The following is a 21,982-nucleotide window of genomic DNA, read 5'->3' as shown; positions in this document are numbered from 1 at the left end:
TGGAGCCTGGGCTGTGATTCAGGAAGGAGCAAAACTGCTGGCACTTCCAGCTGCATCGCGTGGCAAACAGGTCTATCTGGAGAAATTCTCACCAATGGAAAGTTGAGGTCACCACGTCTGAGCAAAGGGACCACTCACGGCTGTGGAACAACCTGTTGAGATAGTCTGCCAACTCGTTCTGTACTCCAGGGAGGTACAATGCTGGTGTATGTATCAAGTGCTCTACACAGAAGTCCCACAACATGAGGGCTTCCTGGTACAGGGGAAAGGAACGTGCACCCCCCCACCCCGTTTGTTGATATAGAACAAGGATCGGCAACCTTTGGCATGCGGCCCGCCACGGTAAGCCCCCTGGTGGCCCAGACCAGTTTGTTTACCTGCCGTGTCCGCAGATTCGGCGGATCGCAGCTCCCACTGGCTGCAGTTCGTCACTCCACTCCAATGGGGGCTGCGGCAAAACAGCAGCCAGCATATCCCTTGGCCCACACTGCTTCCTGCAGTCCCCATTGGCCTGGAACAGTAAATAGCTGTCAGTGGGAGCCACGATCGGCTGAAACTGCGGATGTGGCAGGTAAACAAACTGGCCCGGACCGGCTGGCCACAGGGCTTACCTTGATGGGCTGCATGTCAAAGGTAGCTGATCCCTGATATAGAACATCACTGTAGTGTTGTTTGTCATGATTGATACACATCTCCCTGCTAGGTGGGCTCGGAAAGTCAGGCATGCCTGGTGCATCACTCTTGATGTGGAGAGCGAGTTCTGCCTGACATCAGAGGCCTTGTGTTCTGAGCTCTCCCAGATGTGCTCCCCAGCCCAGAGCTGACGCATCCGTCACTAGCAAAAGAGACAGCTGAGGGCTGGTGAAAGAGGCCCTACATATACTATCTGTGGGTTGAGCCACCACAGGAAGGAGTCGAGGACTGTGCAAGGGAGGGTTACGATCCTGTCCAAGCTATCCCAGACTGGCCGATACATTGATGCTAGCCATGACTGAAGAGGTTGAAGTCTTAGTCTTGCATGCTGCACTATGCAGGTACAAGCCACAGTGTGTTCCAGGAGTTTCAGGCAATTCTTTGCTGTGGTGGTGGGGAACTGCCTGAGACTTTGTACGTCCTTGCCCAGGGACCGAACCTTGCTTCCGGGAGATATGCCCTGGCTGGTGTCGAGCCCAGTACTGCCCCTGTAAACTCTATCCTCTGAACCAGGGACAGCGTTGATTTCCCCTCGTTGAGAAGAAGGTTCAGTTCATCGAACACTGCTGTTATGAAGTCGACACTTGAGACCTGGAGCAGCCCTTGATGAGCCAGTTGTCGAGGTACAGGAACACCTATACCTGCCATCTGAGCAGGAACGCAGTGATGACTGCCATGCACTTGGTAAAAACACGAGGCGCCATTGACAGGCTGAATGGGAGGACTGTGAACTGGTAGTGGGTGCTGTTCACCACAGACCTGAGGTATTTTCTGTGGCACAGTTATTGCTATGTGAAAGTACACGTCCTTCAAGTCGAGTGAAGCACACCAATCTCCTGGATCCAATGAAGGGATGATGGAGGCCAAAGAGACCATACGGAACTTGAGCTTCTTCACAAATTTGTTGAGTTCTTGTAGGTCTAGTATGGGCCTGAGCCTGCCCTTGGCTTTTGATATGAGGAAATACCAAGAATAGAAACCCTTGCCCTTCTGCTCCTGAGGAACCTCTTTCACTACTCCTAGTGAAAGAAGTTAGTGCACCAGCTGTATAAGGAGTTGCTTGTGAAAGGGGTGTGACGTTGCACTCCATATGATTTTATGAAAATATGCTAATGAGTGTGAATATAATGTAACTGGAATATGCTTCATGCTAAAGGTCTCTTGTAAGGTATTACAAAGCTTATAATCTACTGAGTGTGGTCATCCTATTTGTATAAATGTATCATTCTTGTATCTGAAAATAGAAAAATGAAATACAACTCTGAGGTTCTATTGTAATAATGCAAAGTGTGGGCCATTAGTGGTGGTTTCAAATCTCGATGGCTCCCATCAACTAGGATAATTAGTTGTAAATGGCTCTGTTTACTTGCAAGCCTTCCTGTCAGTCAGGCCAAGAAAAATGAAGGCTTGGGGTCTCACAGGACACGTGACCATGTCACCTGGTACTGGAACCCATCTTAAACTTGCTGTTTTTCCATTCAGAAGGAGGGGTGGGGACCCAGAAAGACAAAGGATTCCCACCTTGTGTAAAAGCTATATAAGGAGGTGGAACAGAACAAAGGAAGTTATAGTCATGAGAAATCCCCTAGTTACCACCTGAGCTGGAGTTAACAAGAACTGTACCAGAGGAAAGGATTGGGCCTAGGCTAGGAAGGTGTCCAGTCTGTGAAAGAAGCTTATTGGAACATCTCTGAGGGTGAGAGTTTATCTGTAATCGGTTTCTTAATATATTAGGCTGAGGTGTGCGTGTTTTGTTTTATTTTGCTTGGTAACTTACTTTGTTCTGTCTGTTATTACTTGGAACCACTTAAATCCTACTTTTTATACTTAATAAAATCACTTTTGTTTATTAATTAACTCACAGTAAGTAATTAATACCTGGGGGAGCAAACAGCTTCTCTCGATCAGCGTTATAAAGGGTGGACAATTTATGAGTTTACCCTGTATAAGTTTTATACAGAGTAAAATGGATTTATCTGGGGTCTGGATCCCGTTGGGAGCAGAGTGTCTGGGTGATAGAGACAGGAGCGCTTTTTAAGCTGTTTTCAGTTAAATCTGCAGCTTTGGGGGCGTGTGGTTCAGACTGGCGTGTCTGTCTCAACAAGGCAGGGTTCTGGAGGCCCAAACTTGCAGAGAAAATGGGCACAGAGGTAGTCCCAGCACATCAGGTGACAGTCCCAAGGGGACCTCTGTGACCAAACCCATCACAAGGGGTTCCTGAAGAGGGATGAGGAAGAGGGGTGGAAGGGCACAGAATTTGATGGAGTATCCCCTCTCTACTGTGCGGAGCACCCAGTGGTCCAAAGTGATATGGGACCATGCACGGTAGAAAGGGGACAGTCGGAGGAAAAGTATAAATGCTTGCTGTAACTGTTTACCTGTTGAGAGACCTGTCCGGGACTGGGGCGACCCTGTATCCTAGAGCACTCCCTCCTTCAATTGCAATTGCTTAAAAAATAATAAAGTATCTGACTCTGCTGCACCCAAACAAAAAGTGAGAACTGAGTTTTTCTCCGACAGCGGAAAACAGAGTCACATCCTCAAAGGGAAGTCCTATATGGTCTGCTGGACCTCATACAGGAGACCAGAGATGTGGAGCCAGGAGCCCCTTCTCACGGCCACTCCTGCAGCCATGATTCTCATGGTGGCATCAGCAATGTTTAGCGCCGCCTGGAGGGAAGCTCGGGAGATTAGCTTGCCCCCCTCAATCAAGGCAGAAAACTCAGCATGGGAGTCTAGGAGGAGCAGCTCTTCAAAGTACACCATTGCAGGAGAGGTACTCAAAGAGAACTGGATGACCATGGCCTGTTGGTTGGAAATATGGAGCTGCAATCCACCTTTGAAACAGACCTTCCTCCCGAAAAGGTCAAGTGTTTTAGCTTCCCTGTTTTTGGGGGAGGGACCTTGAAAACCTTGCCGCTCATGCTGGTTAGCTGCATGCACAACAAGGGAATCAGGTTGCGGGTGGGAATAAAGATGTTCTATTGCTGTTCACTGTGCTTGACAGTGGGTGGCAACGTGGCTGGGGTCTGCCACAGGGTTTTGTTCGTGTCCATGATAGTTTTTATGAGTAGCAGGGCAATATGGGAAGATCCAGAGGGCACAAGGATATCCACCATGGGATCAGAGTCCTCTACTACCTCCTCTGCCTTGATACCCAGACCCTGGGCAACCCAGTGCAGCAACTGCTGCAACACCCAATCGTTCTCGAGCGCTGGGGCTACGGTGGTATCAGCCAGTGCCCTGTTCGGCGACAAAGAGGAGGAAGCTCCAAATAACAGCAGCTGCTCCATGCCATCAGCACCCAAGGGATCCCGTGACTCTTGGGGGTCCTGTGCAGGAGCAGACACGGACGGTGTCGTGCTTGGGGTGGGGGCTGTGGGCACCAGACTGCGGTGACAGCACTATTGGTTCCGGAGCCACTGTCGGTACTGGGGTCACCACTGGTGCCACTGGAACCACTATCAAAGCTGGTGCCAATGTCAGCGCTGGAGCTGCAGCTGGTGCCGAAGCTGGACCTGAAGCCAGTGCCAGTGCTGGTGCTGCAGACAATGGTGTCAGTGGTTCAGTGGCTGGTCACTCAGCCAGTGGGATAAAGGTGGTCAAAGCCACCAAAGTCGCCACTTAGCAGGACTCTTGGCTCCTTCCCTGGCTCTGGTGAAAATCCCATGGAGTCCAGAAGGACCACTGAGAAGGGTTCTGCCACTGTGGTGGCCAAGAGGCAAGGTAAGTACGTCTCTCCTGCCGTGACCTGAACCTCCTGCTCTTATTGGAATGTTAAGAGTCTGACTCTGATGTCTCTGAACATGAAGATCATGGAGGAGCTGTGCTTTGGGGCACCGAGCACCAGGAGCTCAGAGACCGACTGAGTTCTCTCTCCAGAGGTGTTGGTGCCGGAGAGTGCCGTGGAGCACCGAGACATCACCACCGGCTTGTTAAGCAAAGGCTAAGGGACGTTCCTGCGATGGGTTCGGTCACAGAGACCCCCTTGGGACTGTCACCTGATGTGCTGAAATTATCTCTGAGCCCGTTTCCCTGCCAACTTGGGACTCCGGAACCCTGTCCTGTTGAGCCAGACACACTAGCCTGATGAAACAGACCCAGGACTGGTCCATGCCCGCAAAGCTGCAGACCAAAAACTGATCAGCAAGTCACCTGTCTCCACCACCCAGAACCATTTACAGGTGATTGATTTTGAAGCACCCTTAATGACTTCCACTTAATATGTTTACCTCAGTAATACAAGGGTATATATCTTATTCTCCTAACTCCAGACATGGAAATAATACTTGCAAATAAACGGGATGAACACACTCAGTAGATTCTAAGCTTTGCAATTATACCTTACAAGAGACCTTTTGCATAAAGCATATTCCAGTTACATCATATTCACACTTATAAACATATTTCCATAAAACTTATGGAGCGCAATGTCACAGTTCCAGCTAACCGTCACTGGTGGTAAGAAGGAACCGAGGGGGTGGCAGGTTGGCAGGGCTCTAGATTGGACGCCCTGTGGGCACGACTTCAGGGGGTGCCCAGGCTGACCCGACGGAGGCTGCTATGGGAAAAATCTTCCGGCTACCCTGCACATGCGCGCACACACACCTAGTTGGAATGGACATGAACAAACACTTGAAGTTTTCTCACGAAACTAAGTGATTGGGCAACAAAATGGCAAATGAAATTTAATGTGGATAAATGTAAAGTAACGCACATTGGAAAAAATAACCCCAACTATACATACAATATGATGGGGGCTAATTTAGCTACAAGAAGTCACGAAAAAGATCTTGGGAGTCATCGTGGACAGTTCTCTGAAGCTGTCCACGCAGTGTGCAGAGGCGGTCAAAAAAGCAAACAGGATGTTAGGAATCATTAAAAAGGGGATAGAGAATAAGACAGAGAATATATTATTGCCCTTATATAAATCCATGGTATGCCCACATCTTGAATACTGTGTACAGATGCGGTCTCCTCACCTCAAAAAAGATATTCTAGCACTAGAAAAGGTTCAGAAAAAGGCAACTAAAATGATTAGGGGTTTGGAGAGGGTCCCATATGAGGAAAGATTAAAGAGGCTAGGCCTCTTCAGCTTGGAAAAGAGGAGACTAAGGGGGGATATGATAGAGGTATATAAAATCATGAGTGATGTGGAGAAAGTGGATAAGGAAAAGTTATTTACTTATTCCCATAATACAAGCACTAGGGGTCACCAAATGAAATTAATAGGCAGCAGGTTTAAAACAAATAAAAGGAAGTTCTTCTTCACACAGCGCACAGTCAACCTGTGGAACTCCTTACCTGAGGAGGTTGTGAAGGCTGGGACTATAACAGAGTTTAAAAGAAAACTGGATAAATTCCTGGTGGCTAAGTCCATAAATGGCTATTAGCCAGGATGGGTAAAGAATGGTGTCCCTAGCCTCTGTTTGTCAGAGGATGGAGATGGATAGCAGGAGAGTGATCACTTGATCATTGCCTGTTAGGTTCATTCCCTCTGGGGCACCTGGCATTGGCCTCTGTTGGTAGACAGATACTGGGCTAGATGGACCTTTGGTCTGACCCGGTACGGCCGTTCTTATGTTCTTAAGAAGCAGCTAACATGTGCAGACTACCAACCATGGACAGTAAGAAGGAACTGAGGGGAATCAGGTCCACCTTTTATATGACTGCACAGCAGCAGAAGGCAGCAGAGGGCATATGCATCACCTCAATGGTTACTGCTAAAGGACAAATCTCTGACACTGGTGTCCTGAGTGCACACGCACCAGAAGTGGAATGGACACATGCAGTCACTCGAAGAATGGCACATGCAGACGATCAGAGTAAAGGGCATAGTCACACTCCAGGCCGACTGATCTGTAGCACACACTTTTAGCCCAAAGTGGTGAATCTGGCACGCCATGCCATGTGCCTAGGGAGCCATCTGCGTCCCCAAAGTGGGAGACAACTGCCTGGTCAGCTAGGCTTGATGTGTGAGAGCACAGAGAGGGGAGGGGCTGAAGCACTCACTGGCCCTTCCAGCACAAACAGCCTTTCACTAGTGCACCTTATTCCTCCACTGCCTCCGTCCCTGGGGAGGCAAGCACGGCCTACGGCATGACAAAATCTGTTCCTAGGGGTGCCAGAACGTGGTGTTTCTTCCCGTGCTAAAAGCCAAGACCCTGGAGATGGTCACAGCCCCTGCTAGCCGGCAGAACTCAGTCCCAAACCAGCCACCCTGGGAGAGAGGGTGCCACGCTGCCCGGCCAGGGGCTTCGTTTGTGCTTCCTTAGTGTCAGTTGAGGTCAGAGTCCCTGTACAGCAGGAACAAGGGCCCTTAAGCTAAGCAGGAGGCATCTCTCACCCAGCAGTCAGCCACTGCCTATATACAGCCCCGGGCCCTGTTTCCCAGAACTCACGATGGGCCTGCAGTACCTGTAGGTTTTTTCCAGATGAGGTGTTTCCACAGAAGCTTTAAATCCACTTCCTCCCAGTGTAACAGTGGGGTCTTTCACTGTGCTGTCACCTGGCAAATGGAGCATACAGGCATGTTAGAGCACCCTTCAAACACAACCACCAAAGACTTGCAAAATACACTGCTCCCAATCGAATCATTACTGAGAGCAATTCAATGTGCAGTGGCCTTTTCATGATGCTTTCTTCTACGTCAACTGCCTCCGTTGTGCACAGCAAGAGTCATACTCTTAAGTGTGCAGCATGAAACCAAAAACAGGTGATAGCCTTCCTGGAGGAGTGTGGGGAGCCCTCCTATCGCTCAGCAGACTGACAGCTGTGCTGTTCAATGGGTTGTCCATGAGGGACCGATCCTGCATTGAACTAGGGCTGAGGGGCCTTTGCCATCTCTACACTCTGGGATCCCAGTCATCTTCAGGACAAGGATGCCAAACCAATCCTGGCAGTCTATACATTATGCCTCACAGCATTCTGCAGGAAAAGGGGGAACAGGCCACACAACAAACTCACGTGCAGATGCCATTGCTTCAGCAAGGAGTCACTTGAGATGACATCCAGCTAGAATGGCGTTAAACACAGTGTTTGCTTGTCATGCAAGCCTCCCATCAACTACAAGGCCATAGATACAAGGCTGGGGAGGAGTCTGAGACCTGGGCATTTGAGAGTGAAAGTTCTGTGAACCAGGCTGATCTGCAAGCATCAGCGTCACTCAGCATAGCTCAGAGGGAGGAGCACACCTAGGGACAGGCGTGGAGTATGATGTGCAGAAGGTGGCAGATGAGAGACCCTGGAAGTATGGAAACTTCAAAAGACTATTATTGTGAGATGTGCTGGATGCTATGGGCATAGGAGATAATCATTATCTTGTTTATCTAGAAATGTGATCTGTATTCTTGTGAGCTGGGGATTGTATTCTAGCTACATGAGGCAGCATTGCCAAGCTTCCTCCAGGAGCCATAAATCAGTGGGAGAGTAATTATTGGGAACATGTGTAATTCTGTGGGTGAGTTAGTGATAGAAAGGTAAGGGAGGTGTCATTTGATTCATAAAAATCTACAGAATCATAATTCCAATGGTTTCATCCTCCGCAGTATGGCACCAGGGACTTAGTGACGCCTGGCTCCCAGCTCCAGGGTCCTTGGATTGGTGGAAATTTTCATAACACAGTGTAATCAGAAATGGGTTGACTTGGTATCATTCAAAAGCCCTTTCTCGCTCATATACTACGGTAATAAACACGACAAACCTAGAACAATTATGCAGATATATATGCATGAAACCGTTAAATAATAATTAAAAATTGGATTTTTAAACACAGGCCTAACACAGCACTCAAAGCTAGATTATGGTCCTCGACTGACAGTACTGTGTTATCAGCTAAATGCTCAGAACATGATACCTGAGTTCTTAATGTTACAGATTACTGTAAATGAAAGGAGTGCTTCAGGCTGATTTGCCATCATCACCAAAAATGAGGCAGGTCAGTGGTACTGATTATCAGTTTTGTTTATCTATTATGAATGGCAATGAGGCATTGGTTAAGATGTCAGTATCCAGGCAATAATTACTGGACTGGACTGCATTGGCATCTAGGGGGTAGGGATAGCTCAGTGGTTTGAGCAGTGGCCTGCTAAACCCAGAGTTGAGAGTTCAATCTTTGAGGGGGCCATGTAGGGATATGGGGCAAAAATCTGTTGGATGATTTACTTGAGGATTGGTCCTGCTTTAAGCAGGAGGTTGGACTAGATGATCTCCTGAAGTCCCTTCCAATCCTGATATTCTATGCAAACAGTACCCACATAGTTACATCATGTAATTAATTACAATCTCAAAGCAATCTATTTCAAAATACTTCTTTTTACTTTGGTCTTGATCATTTTTAGGCATCAATGGGGAGAGTAGCTGAATCTTTGGTGAATACCTAAACACAATGCTTGCAGGGACCATACACGCTACTGGAAGTGCACAAAACTGAATTTGGCAAGACTGGAGAGGAAGTACATCAAGGATCAGAAAAAAGTTGAAGATCCCAGGACAAGGGCAAACTGTAGGTGAGATTTGCCTTATACAAGCCATGGAATGTGCTTTGAGAAAAACCCTTGCTATTTCTGCCATAAGCCTGAAAGCATCCATTAAGCACAGTTCTAATATGTGAGATAGGTGAGAATCTGTATGAAGCAGTCAGCAAGAAAGTTCCATGGAAAGTAAAGTTAAATGAGTGCAATGACCCAAAAGACACCCACACATGACATTGCATATCACATCGAGTGATGCATCAAGAATATATGTAATGTGCTGCATCTAAAGGTAATAGCAACAGAAACAAATACTGATTTTACTCCTGCAAACCGTGCAATTCAAATTGTTCATCAATTGCCTTGCAGAAGCTGCAATGGGTAAGAAAGCAGCGGCGATGGCCAATCTAGAGCCTAAGTACAGAGAAATAGTTGCTCTGAATGGGACTGAAGAGGAACAAATGCTTAGTCGAAAGGCTCTGGAAGCACTTATTGAAGATGAACTGTGGGATATGGACATAGTTTGTAGTAATCCTACCCAAAGACGTGAATAATAGCACAGATCCTTAAAAGCTGCAAAAGTTGTGGCGCTATCAAAAGAAAAAAGCACTGATGCCAACAGTAATATGAAGACTGTTTGCAATTGCTAAATTTTTACAGAAAAGCATTTTGTCTTGCAGTACATGGGAGTTTCATGGATACGCAATGGATGACCTACAGGAGCTCATTAATATCATGACGAAAACAGTCCTCAGTGATGAGGTTGTTAAAGATGTCAGCTGAATGGATACTCTGGGACATGACTAAGACAATGATTATGTCAGAGATCACGCAAGTCACAGAATCTGTGACTTCCATTGACCTCAGTGACATTGTCTGCCCTGGGGCTGGAGCTCCAACCCAGTCCCCCACCCTCCACTCTGGTGGGGGACCCCACAACTGCCCAGCCACAGCTGGGGGACCCCCAGAGCACCCAGATGCCGTTGGGGGGCAAAGGCACTCTGCAGTAGCCCAGCTTCCATAGGTGATGGGGGACCCCGGAGCTCCCAATTGCTGCAGGTGGGAGGGAACCCCCAGAGCTCTCTGCTGCCACGGGTGGTGCCCCCCCCCCCCGAGTTGCTCAGCTGACGTGCGGGGGAGACCCTGGAGCTCCGACTCAACAAGAGACACCAGAGCCCCAGCAGCAGTGGGTGCTGAGCTGAACCCACCTCCCCATTTTATCAGGGCTATTTTTAGTGAAAGTCAGACACAGGTCATGGGCTTTCGTGAATTTTTGTTTATTGCACGTGATTTGTCCATGATTTTTACTAAAAGCATCTGTGACAAAATCTTAGCCTTAGCCATGACTTGTATGAAGCCTTCAAAACCAAAAGAATTATCCCAAGCTCCATCAATCTATGGATTCCAAACAAGAAGAACAGATGAAACCTGTGCTCGAATGCAAAGAAAAGTCAGGGTGAAGTGGCAGGGATCAGTACAGAGCTAATCTCAGGCAGATCATTGTTTGTTCATCTCCTGGTTGTGTCCAGATCTCAGTATGATGCTGATCTACGTGAGTCTTTGGGAAAGTCTGAGTTCCCCAATATTCGAATGCGACAGAACAATGCATGTGTGTCAGACAAAAAGCAAACTCATGGCCATTTTGCATGGTCTTCCTAATCTAGCACCTACTGACAAGGGGACCGGAACCTTATGCCAACAGAGACTTTACAACATAGCAAACATAGATGTGTGGCTGAGGTAAAAACTTGCAAACTAGAAACTTAACACTTGCCAAGATTTGGCTGAACACTTCATTATGAGATGACAGGGAAAATACTGGACCTATAATGAAGTCCATCTCGTGTTTGATGAATATGCAAAGGAATTAATTACAAATATCACCAGAAAGAAGATTCCGTGGCATTGCACCTGTCCAATGCAAAATTACTGACTCCAAGAACATCTCCAATGTCACAATGTACCATTTCATACCCACAAGAAGGATGAGATGAGTTAACAGCATACCTTGCAGGAAAAATGCTTTAGCATGTGAAGAATGGTTCCAAGAATTTTGTTGTCACGTGGCATAACGAAGCTGCTGCCTTGCCTCACACTGTTCAGTGGAGTTTCTTCATAGTTCCCATGAGGAGGCTCACAGAGTTTCTTGCATGCCATCAGTGCCAAACTCCATACTTTTGCACAAGACACAGATGTTGTAGTACTCTCTCTGAGATGCTACTCAAGACTTCCACAAGATTCTGGTTTTGTGCCTGCTGCTGGGGGACAGAATTGCTGTATATCGCTCAAAGACATGTTCCTATCACCCAGACTGTTAAACCCTGCTACACTGCAAGGTTTCTATGCCAAGATTTCTAGTGACACTACTAGAAGATTCGCTGGAAAGACCAAATTATCTTACTGGAAGCCATCTGATTCAGTATCTGAAGACTCTTTCCTCACTTTGAAGGTGCTCTGTACAGCTAAGACTGTTGCTGATGAGGTCATAAATGCACTGGAGAAGTTCGTATGCTGAGCTTAACATTTGAGGATCACCATTATGACACTTGCAGAGCTACAATGGTAGATGTTTTCCAAGAAACAGACAAACAGAAAAAAATTGCCCCAGACAAGAGGGTACATTTATACCTGTTATCAAGAGAGCAAACTCCAGGATGACTGAGCAAATCCAGAACTACCCTCCCCAGTCAGGCCTGGATGGATCTTTGAGGATGGACTCATTACACCAGTTGTGTGTGAAATAGCGCACACTCCTATATCAATCCTTTAGCTAATCAAATGTTTGTGTGCAAAGACCAGATGCTCACCACCCTACAAATGTTTGAAGAGCAAACCGCTTTACACGGACACATGCAAGCACAGCGCAGCGCAGATGAGGATCAGTGTGACAATGTGTCTAGCAGTGGTGCCCTAGAGGAGACAACACGGATGAAGACTGATGAATAAAGGTTAAATTCCCTAGAATTACTAAGGGTTGTTTTTTCTTAAACATAAGCAATGCATCCTTGTGGTAAAGTAGAACTAAAATAAGTTTATTTGTAAACATATTCTGAAATATATATCTTCATGATTGTTCAAGGTTTGTCATGCTTGGTACCACTGTATTTGTGGGAGAAAGCTTTCGAAAGATACCCAACTTGACCCATATCCAATGACACTATTATCAAAACTTCCAACTGCAAGACATGAAGCTGGGAGTGGGGGTAGGTGGGATGTCAGCAAGTCTCCTCTACCACACCACAGAGGTAGACACCACTGAAATTATGATTCTGTAGGTTTTTACAAATCAAATGACTCCTCCCTGACCCCTCTGTTACTGACTCATTCACAGCATGAGGTTTTGCTACACTCAATTCCCAGACTAAAATCCTGGGACAAGCAAACAACTCCAGAGAAGTATCACTCCCTGGAAGGAACTGCATAGGCTGGATCAGACCCGGATCAAGAAGCCCAGATGACAAAGAAAGAGCTTGTGCTGTAAAAGAGCTTGTGCTGAACTAACTGAGTGTCCCTCAGTGTGTGGGTAAACTGAACGTTTCTTTAGGATTGTTTTCTCTGTAATTCTTCTGTTCTACATACAATAAATGCTCTGTGAAAGCTGGTTGCTCACTGTGCCGAGAGAGAGTGAACCACAGATGCTGCACTCATGTCAGACTTGCTGGGACAGTAGAGTGAACTGCAGGTGACAACAAGCCTAGATCCTTTATCTGACGGGAGAGGAACATAGGTCCCTGCTCATACAGACATGTCACTTGGAGGTCTGAGACCTGAAAGGACACCCTTGAGAAGACCATGGAGGGAGCAGAGGTGAAGCAAACATAGGAACTGAGAGAAAAAGAAAACACATACCAACTCTGTAAACCGAGATCCTGTTGCTGGCGTCGAGGACAGCAAGGTCTGCGCTCTTTGTGGGGTCTGTGTGGAATGCGACCTGGTTCACTGCCTGCTGGAGCTGGAGCTGGAAGGTACACATGGGAGGAGGCACCACAGAATGCTGGAAGGCGGTTACCAGCACCTTATCTGAGGAAACAGAAAAATCAGGCTATGCACCATCCCCCAACTGCAACTCCAGCTCTGACTCAGCAACACTGCCAGAGCAAGAGGAGGCTTGGAGGGTGTGGAAGGGTACAAAGAAGGGCTGCTCTGCTCACTGAGGCCCTGATTGAAAGCCCATTAATTCAACTCCTGTGGACTCTGAGGGGCTTTGGATTTAGCCCTGAAGGAGGGAGCTCTCCCACACACTAGTGTCTTTTATCACGTCCCTAAGTGAGAGAAGCAGCACTCAAGCATTGCAATGCCCCAGACAGACACCTGCTAAACACCAGATACACAAACGTCTAACATATTCCCCCTCCATCCCCCACTCATTGACTTGGCCTCCAACAATCACCTCCATCAATAACGGCCACGTTGGCCACAAGGTGGCTCTCCTCCCCAGTGCTGCAGTCCGTGCTCCAGTGCCAGTCGTAGCAGAGGGCGTGCCATCCCCTGCAGAGCGCGTGCAGTCGATATGGGATCTCAGGGTCCCACAGCAGTGACACAAGACGGCTTTTCTCAGCGCTGCCAAAATGCAGGCTCTGCTTCAGGTACCAGTGATAGTTCCCTACTGTCCAGAGCTGAACTAGACAGAGAAATGTAGTCATTACACACTGCATGGGGGCTGGGGCAGTAAGGTCACACCTAGCACCCAGCCGCACCTTCCCATCCAGCTTGCGAGGATCCTACAGTTTTAGCTGAATGCCGTGGCTCAGGCCCTATCTCTGTCATGGCCACCGCCAAAGATTATTTCAGCAGCCCTTCAGACTGTCTAACCTTCAGTCACCCTGTGCTCCAGAGAGGAAGACTAGCTTTGGGGTTAACACATTACTCTGGACACAAGAGATCCAGGTTCAATCCTTGTTCCACCAGACTCTCTATGTGACCAGGGCCCAGTCACTTTGCTATCTGTACAGGCGGGATAACTACCCTTCCTGCCTCCCAACCTCTACCTTGCCTATTAAGATGGTGAGCTCCTTGGGCCAGGAGCTTTCTCTTACTGTTTCTGTGTAGCATCCAGCACAAAGCGACCATGACCTCAACATTTGCTAAAAAGAACCTAAAACATCTGTGCCCCTCCTCTTCCTCACAAAAGACTGTTCCCCAAGGGGACATTAGCATTAAGAGCTGGGCTCTTCAGGCACTGGCGCAGCTGTTTCAGAAGCCCAACGATGGGCAGTGAGCTTTGGCATTGCTTCCAAAGCAGCTGGCCTGGACAATGCCTGAGCAAAATCTAGGGAACTAGTGCAGTTTCTCCTGACCTTGCACAGGCATCTCAGACCACTGAGCAGAATCTCTCCACGTCTTCTGACATATTGCCTCTCCACACCTCCTAATTAACGTGCACTTGGGGGCAGCCAGGGCACTGAAAGTATTCTTACCATAGGTGTTTGTCTCAGAGTTCTTTTCTTTCTTAACATCTTCCAACCAAACTGCCAGGATCGTAGAGTCTAAGTTCCAAAGCAGCTCGTTAACCTGATGGGACAGAGTCTCTCATTGGTGTTTCTGTCCATACACAAGGCAGACCACCATGTCAGAATCATCTACTCAAGCTTAAAAAATGGTGGTTGGCTCCCTCCTCGCCCAGACAGCATACAAGGGAGCACACCATTACAGGTAATAGAAGGCAGTAACATATTACAAAGCGTATGCCAGGAAATCCCCCAGGAATGAATTTAAGATGGTAGACCACAGCCCTGTCTTAAGAAACTAAGGGGAGCATTAAGTAGAACCTCTTATACACTCTACACAGTGCCTGAGGGAGGGAACAGCTTAAGCAAGCCCAGTGAGGAGCCTCACACTCTCCATTCACACAACAGTCGTGCTTTGCCCTATTTTAGATCTTACTCTTTCCCACGCATCACCTGCAACCTCACCCCAGCTTCAAGACACAGTGGTGAGGCTGAAACAGAGCCTCCTCCCCATCTGGGGCGAGGCTGTCCAGAGGCTGGAAGCACTGTCTCCAGGAGATCTTGGTGATCAAATGCTAGAGTCTCTGGAGAGGCCGCTGTCTTCTCAGTAGAGAGAGCACTTAAAAATACAGGGCCTGGTTCAGCTTCCAGTGCTGCCACTGGAAGCCTTCCACTGTCTTCAGTGGGAGATGGGTTGAGCCCATTGTTCTGTTCTTGCTCCTAGGCAGTTTGTGACCAAGAGAGAGATAAGAGCCTGATTTTACAGAAGTCTGAATTTCCCAGGGTGCTGAGTGCCCAGCTGGAGTCAACAAGGCCACCCATACGTACTGCAAAGGACTCTTTCACATAATCTCTCTTGTAAAGAGTCACAAATTGGTGCTTCCTACCTCCCCTCTCTTTCTGTAGATTCGGGGCAAATCTGTCAGTGACTAAAGGCAATGAAGGGCCCAGTCTGCAGAGATCAGAGCTAGATACAAATTTGGATCTGCAGTTTAGATTCAGCTCACTACCAAGATGGGAACGAGCAGCTAATTTGAAATCTGGATCCGGACTACTCTAGATTTGGGGTTACTCAGATCTGGGCCCATAACTACTGACCACAACCCTTCATGTTCAGCAGACAGGTCTCCACACCAAGGAGCAGCAAGCACTGTATACACAGAAGCGCAAAAACCTAGACCCCTCACCTACCTTGGCTTTGCCTTTCTGAAACGGGAGGGTGAATTCCCCGTGAAGGAGACCATTTTTCTCAAAGAAGACAACATCATGTTTATTGGGCTTCTCCTGTGTGGAGGCTATCAGGCTTCCAGAGGGCCTTAAAACAAATGCAGGGGTAAAGCATGAGCGACCACAACTGATTGCAGATTTAAGGTAAGGAACACATCTAGCTGCTTGCCCTTGCCCAGAAGCACACAAACCCAACGAGCAGCAGAGCATGTGCTCTTATCAGGCCCCCAGCCAAGGCTCTGGCACCGCCACGCAGACCTTACTCAGGGTTCACAACATCACTGTAGAAATAATATTAGCACAGGAGAGGATAAGTGCTGCTCTCCCTCCCAAAGCTGAGCCAGCCTGGGATGGTGTTGCTATAAGACTATACACAGGGCCTAAGCTCTCCTACCAGCTCTGGTCTCACCTCCTGAGTGGAGGGTGTGGGGGGGGGAGAGGGGAAGGAGAGGTCCTGGGAAACAGGAATGACTGGCTCTAAACGGCTCTTCCTCCTTACATGTTTGACCATAAGGAGGGCAGCTCAAAGCAGGAAAACAAAGGAGGGAAAGGATCCTTCAGGCTCTGACAGACACTGAGGAAACCCCACAGCCAGTGAACAAAACCCAACCCCATCCACCAGGAACACAGGCTGCTCATTACTCACTTCCAGGCCAGTGCTTGTTCTAGTCCTGGGATAGGCTCACTCGTCGACTGTAAGACCAGCTCTCTGCTCCACACTCTGATCTTACGGGCCCCTACACGAGACAAGGGTAAGGGGGTGGGGGGGGGGGGGAACAGGAAACTCAGGAGAAGTGTCCTCTGCTTTTGGTGGGGTGAGGTGGGGGTGGAAAGGGACAACCTCCTCCTGAAGACCCAGAGCACAAATGTGAAGTATTGGCACCCTCACAGATAATGGCAGCTGCAGACAGGCTCACTGGAATTGCTGTGCAGCTTACAATTATGACACAGCTGTGAGTGACTATGCACAAGGTTGGACATTCTGATTGTGACCATTCTCCTGCTTAAAGCACCACACAATAACTCCTTTCTGCTTGGAGTTTGTCATGTGCATTCTATACTCAAACTTCCCAAATAACTCGGAGTTTCACATTTCCTTGCATTTCTGAGAGTTCCAATTCCAAAAATGACTTCTTCTGCATTCTGAGATGCACTGAACAGTTTTGGTCCAGTCACAATTAAAAGAAAGCTTGATATGCAACATTAACTCCTTGTGTACGTGGTCTCGAATGAGACCAGGGGCCAGCTGACTTTTGAAATAAATGAGGGTCAAAATCCAAACGGTTTGGAAGACCAGCTTCTCTGGTAACAGAACGCACAACCCTGCTCCCGATAACAGACGGGGGAGGCTGAGGTCTGGCCCTGCAGAAGGCAGCCTAACTTGCACACTTTGGTTGTATAAGCTAGGATGTTCCGTTGGCATCAGAACTGTGTAGGGACACAGCTGTAACTCAGTGTTATCAGCCAGCACCCAGCACCTGAGGTTTTGATCCAAACAAGTATCAGTTAGTGATAGCAAGTCGTGATACTCTCCAGTATGCTTGGAAACCAAGCCAAAAGCCACATAAACTGGGTGTTTCTACCGGGCAAGAGGAGCAGTTTGGGAAGGTTTGCTTTCAGAAGAGCATGGTTTCAAAAGTTTGCTCCTAGCCTGTGACAGGGAGGAGTGAGAGGGTGAAAAAAACCACACCAGCAATTCTAGCCACTGCTTTGCTTTCCAGGATGCAGCATAAAATAACACCCCTCTTGTGCAATAGCCATCACACCAATTCTGACCTTGGCTAATCTCTGAGACAGAAAATTAGGTCCATGGAAAGTGAGAAAGAGCAGAGCTGTGAAGTCGGAATCTGGGCCCCCATTTCCTGCACAGTGGTGTTTCAGGTCGAGAGTTTGACTCAGACCCATCTATAATGAACACTAGGCCCAAAAATGGAAGGAAAAGCCTTCAGCTTTTTTCTTTAATTGCCAGTTACTAAATATGACAAAGTAAGGCGGCTTTGGCCATCTTGATAAACTGGGAACAGCTTCCCACACCAGCACAGGTAAATACTTCAATTTGGGGCTGGGCAGGTTTTCTAGATCAGTTAATCCCATACCTGTCTGTGGACAAATAGCGCTCACTGCTACAAACTGCCCATCTCCTCTCCAGGTGACTCGGGGTCGGCCATCATCAGAAGATGAAGCAGGCGGCACTTCCTGAAGTTATACAAGAAAAAACAAAGGATCAGGTGCAAGCCTGAAATGGCTGCTGCTGAAATGGCCTTTGGCTACAGAAAGCTATTGGCTGCCCCTGCCCTTTGCAAGTCCATTATGTAGTTTATTACATCAACAACAACAAAAACAGGCGTTAAAAGAATGTTAAGGTGGCAAAGTTAAGCACTCAACAGTTAGGAAATGCCAGTAATAAAACTCAGGGGGTAGCCGTGTTAGTCTGTATCCACAAAAACAACGACGAGTCCAGTGGCATCTTAAAGACTACCAGATTTATCTGGGCATAAGCTTTCGTAGGTTAAAAAACTCACTTCTTCAGATGCATCTGAAGACTGTCCACGCAACCTTAATTTGGCCCCCTTGTGCGCCTGCATTATGATACAGCTTTTAATGACAATCAAATCCATTTTAGCCACAGGTCTCCTCACTTTTTCAGTGCACAGGACAGACTGTGCTCTAGGGATGAACCAGGGCTGTGTAGTGAAGGGGGCTGTTGTCTATGGGACCCTGTCTGATGGGTTGCAGAAGTTTGAAGGTGTGCAGCGAATGAGGCGGGGAACTGCAGAAAGAGAAAGGCTGCTCTTCTGGTTAGAACAGTTGAATGCCACTCTGGAGAAGAGGATTCTATCCCTCCGTCTGCCACAGGGTTCTTGTGTGATGCCGGGCAAAGCACTGACACCAAAACATTAAGAGGTGATCAATCACTAACTGTGTGCTCCTCATTTTCTGGGACCCTGAACTTGAGACCCTGGGGTCTGATCTGCAGAAGTGCTGAGCTCTCACAGCTGTAACTCAGGTTAACGGGAGCTGTGCTGTGAACATATGAAGAAATATACAATAGTATGTACGCTGAAAAATCATGTCCCAAGTGTCTCAAACTGGGCATCCAAAATTAGTGAAATCTTTTGGCTTTAATCTGTGCCTCAATTCCCAATAACACTGCACATCTCACAGTGGTGATGTGAAGATACATTTATTAATGTTTGGGAAACACTCACTTTGGTGATGAAGTGCCAAAGAAGAGCCCAGGAGGAAATTCAGAATTTCATCTTCATAGCAGAGTTCAAACAATGTGAAAAAAAATAAGGCATGGGACACACATTGAATTATGCGGCTAAAATAAAATATTGACTAGCTCTCATTAAGTCACCACTGTCCATCCTGTACGCTGAACAAGGCAGGGGTCCTGTGGAAAAAACTGTATGCGATCATGTAATTAAAGACAGTATCATAATGTAAACACACAAGGGAGCAGAGTTAAGGCTGTACAGGTATCCTTCATTCTGGCTTTTCATAACTTTTGAGTGCTTGACTTGACCATCTTAGTGTTTCTTTAACTTAGTTTTGTTTGTGTTATTTCCTAGGACTTAAAAAAGGAAAGAGAAAAAAAAAATTCCACCATGTGACATCACACTGAATTTGACACCCACACAGGCCATTAGCAGGGCTGGAACCGTAGACCCACAGCATAGACCTCTACCACATAAGCTGAGTAACTGTTAGCAGTAGAGGACAACCTCAGAGTTACGAACTGACCACTCAACCACACACACTTCATTTTGAACCAGAATTACACAATCAGACAGCAGCAGACAAACACACACACACGCGCGCACACAAATACAGTATAGTATTGTGTTAAACATAAACTACTAAAAAAATAAAGGGAAAGCAGCATTTTTCTTCTGCATAGTAAACTTTTAAAGCTGTATTAAGTTAATGTTCAGTGTTAAACTCTTAAAAGAACCACCATAAACTTTTGTTCGGAATTACAAACCACCTCCATTCCTGAGGTGTTCATAACTATGAGCTTCAACTGGGACCAGCCACCAGAGGGGGAGGAGACACTTTGCCAGTGGGTTTCAGATAATTGCTGACACAGAAATGATGAGACTCAGGGACCCTGAGCTCCATTCCGGGCTCAGGAGGGGAGCATGCTCTAGTGGGCAAAGACCTTTCTGCCCATTTCCCCCAAAGCCTGACCCCTCTCCTGCCCTGTACTCTCCAATCTGTCCCAATTTGTCTCCCAGTGCTAGTCTCCACTGCTCTCCACTTTCCACATTCCAGGCCCAGTCTCCTTGCCTAGCCAGCCCTCACCTCCCCCTGGGGGCACCCCAAACCAGCCACGCTAGCTCCAGTCTATTCCCCCAGGCACCTTGTCTCAGTCTCCTTGCCCAGACTGCTTAAAGCACTCCCAACTCCTTGTCCTATATCAGTCTCCCCCATCTCCCCAGCCTCGCATTGACTTCTTGCACCAATCTACCCCCTCCCCACCCAACTCTTGTCCCTCTGCGCTCAAGTCAGGTTGCTTCCTGCTCCACACTCTCTGGGCCCCCACAAAGGGTCACTGAGCGCAAAGGACACAATATCCCTGCTCTCAGCTCTGGTGCCATAGCAGCCCCATTCAGCCAGGGACAGCAAATGTAGGGAAAGTCCTGCTCAGACCCTGAAGCCTGGAATGGTGTATGTGCAGCCTAGTTGTCATGTAGGAGATATGAGGGGACAGAGAATGCTCAGTGCAAACAGCATCTCCAGAGAATTTAGCTGCTGCACTTTAACGAGCGTGAAATAAGACTTCCCGAAGTCTTGGGGAATTTTCATGGAAACAGCAAAAGGCACATCCCGGACACAAATGCCTTGCCAAATTTCAAGTTTGTGCCCCAAGGTTTGGGGTGCTATCGTTTGTCAATGAAACAGCAGTAAATATTTTTTAAAAAACTTGGGTAAAACAAAATACTCTTCCCAATCTCGTTCTCAGAAAAACAGTTGAACCATTTTAGGTGAAACTTTAAAAAAAAATCCTGTGGCAGACACCTGGCATGGAAGTTTCAGCACAAACAGTTAAAGTTTGGCAAAGATATAAGCAACTGAAAACAGGGTCTTATAATGGGAAGCATTGGGCAAGCGGAACTCCAGGCAGCACTATCCACACTGCCTACTGTGTTTGAAAACCACTCCTAACCTGTCAGATGCTAAGTGAGCATTACAGGCATTCAACACTGCATTACTGAAGTAGAGAGAAGGAAAAAGTATTTGACTTAAATCAAGTGAACAGTGAACAAATTAGGTGATGAAACGGGTAGAAATAAGGACAGAATGCCAGGGAAGAAGCAGGAGCGTCCGCATAGCACGGAGGGAAAGACGATAGCTCTCTCTGTACAGCTGTCCCATCCGGGCAGCATGGAGACCTCATATGTCAGTGCAGTACCGTTTGCTTGCGATGAGCTGCCTGTTTGCCCTCTGATCCATGGAACTGTGTCTCCTTTTTGCCCCAACCAACAGTGATAAACTTTCCTGCAGGAGAGACAATTGCAGTATCTGAAGACTTACAAAATGACACCATGCAGTTTGACAGACAAATAGAACCCCAAGGCAGCATTGCCTGCCTGGCCTATGGTGCAGGCTTTTTACAGGACAAGCTCTTAGAGCTATTCTGTGGGATGCATTTCCTAGCAATACATGTCGCTAACAGCACTGCAGCAGCTGGGTAACTTTGCAGCACGTTTGACATATTTAGAACCTCTGCTGCCAAGAAAAATATTGACACTCAGCTGCAATCTACTAACCTGATAGTAGTATCCTGCTGCCTCCTGGGCAGAGTTCATGCAGGTCTGTTTGTTCATTTCATTCATTTTTATGAGATAACAATGAAATACTTTTGAATGTCTGTGTTCACTGCAACAACTCACCTTCCCCAAAGTCATCCTGGTGGATCTCCCTTTCAGTAATTGGTTCAAAGTCCTTTGTCATCATTATAAGAGTTCGCTGACCTGCATGGTAAACATACAAGCCAGGATTAAAAATTACGTGTGTGGTATTCCCCAGTGTCAGAGAGAAGGTTGAATTCAGCTCCCCTGTTTGTCACGTAGCAAAAGCAGAGGGGAAAAAAATCACTATCAATAACAAGAAAATATGATTGTAAAGCCACAAAAA

The 21,982-nt window shown here is 47.4% G+C and overlaps 1 protein-coding gene across 6 annotated transcripts in view; it reads right to left on the bottom strand.

The window, feature by feature from the left end:
- Window positions 1-21,982, bottom strand: part of ELP1 (elongator acetyltransferase complex subunit 1) — a 121,787-nt gene that overhangs the window by 72,329 nt on the left and 27,476 nt on the right. For all 6 annotated transcript variants that reach the window (XR_007773660.1, XM_050948203.1, XM_050948201.1 and 3 more), the window contains 9 exons: window positions 21,739-21,819; window positions 21,258-21,343; window positions 17,935-18,034; window positions 16,485-16,575; window positions 15,803-15,926; window positions 14,582-14,675; window positions 13,555-13,785; window positions 13,014-13,184; window positions 7,111-7,201 (listed from right to left, as the gene is read on the bottom strand). Coding sequence is in view for 5 of the 6 variants with exons in the window: in XM_050948203.1 (XP_050804160.1) it covers window positions 7,111-7,201; window positions 13,014-13,184; window positions 13,555-13,785; window positions 14,582-14,675; window positions 15,803-15,926; window positions 16,485-16,575; window positions 17,935-18,034; window positions 21,258-21,343; window positions 21,739-21,819 (1,069 nt within the window). In the remaining variant the exon portion in view is untranslated. The remainder of the gene's footprint in view (window positions 1-7,110; window positions 7,202-13,013; window positions 13,185-13,554; window positions 13,786-14,581; window positions 14,676-15,802; window positions 15,927-16,484; window positions 16,576-17,934; window positions 18,035-21,257; window positions 21,344-21,738; window positions 21,820-21,982) is intronic.

This window comes from Gopherus flavomarginatus, chromosome 3 (assembly GCF_025201925.1).
Source record: "Gopherus flavomarginatus isolate rGopFla2 chromosome 3, rGopFla2.mat.asm, whole genome shotgun sequence".
Lineage (NCBI taxonomy): Eukaryota > Metazoa > Chordata > Testudines > Testudinidae > Gopherus > Gopherus flavomarginatus.
This window is presented reverse-complemented; position numbering and strand designations above follow the sequence as displayed.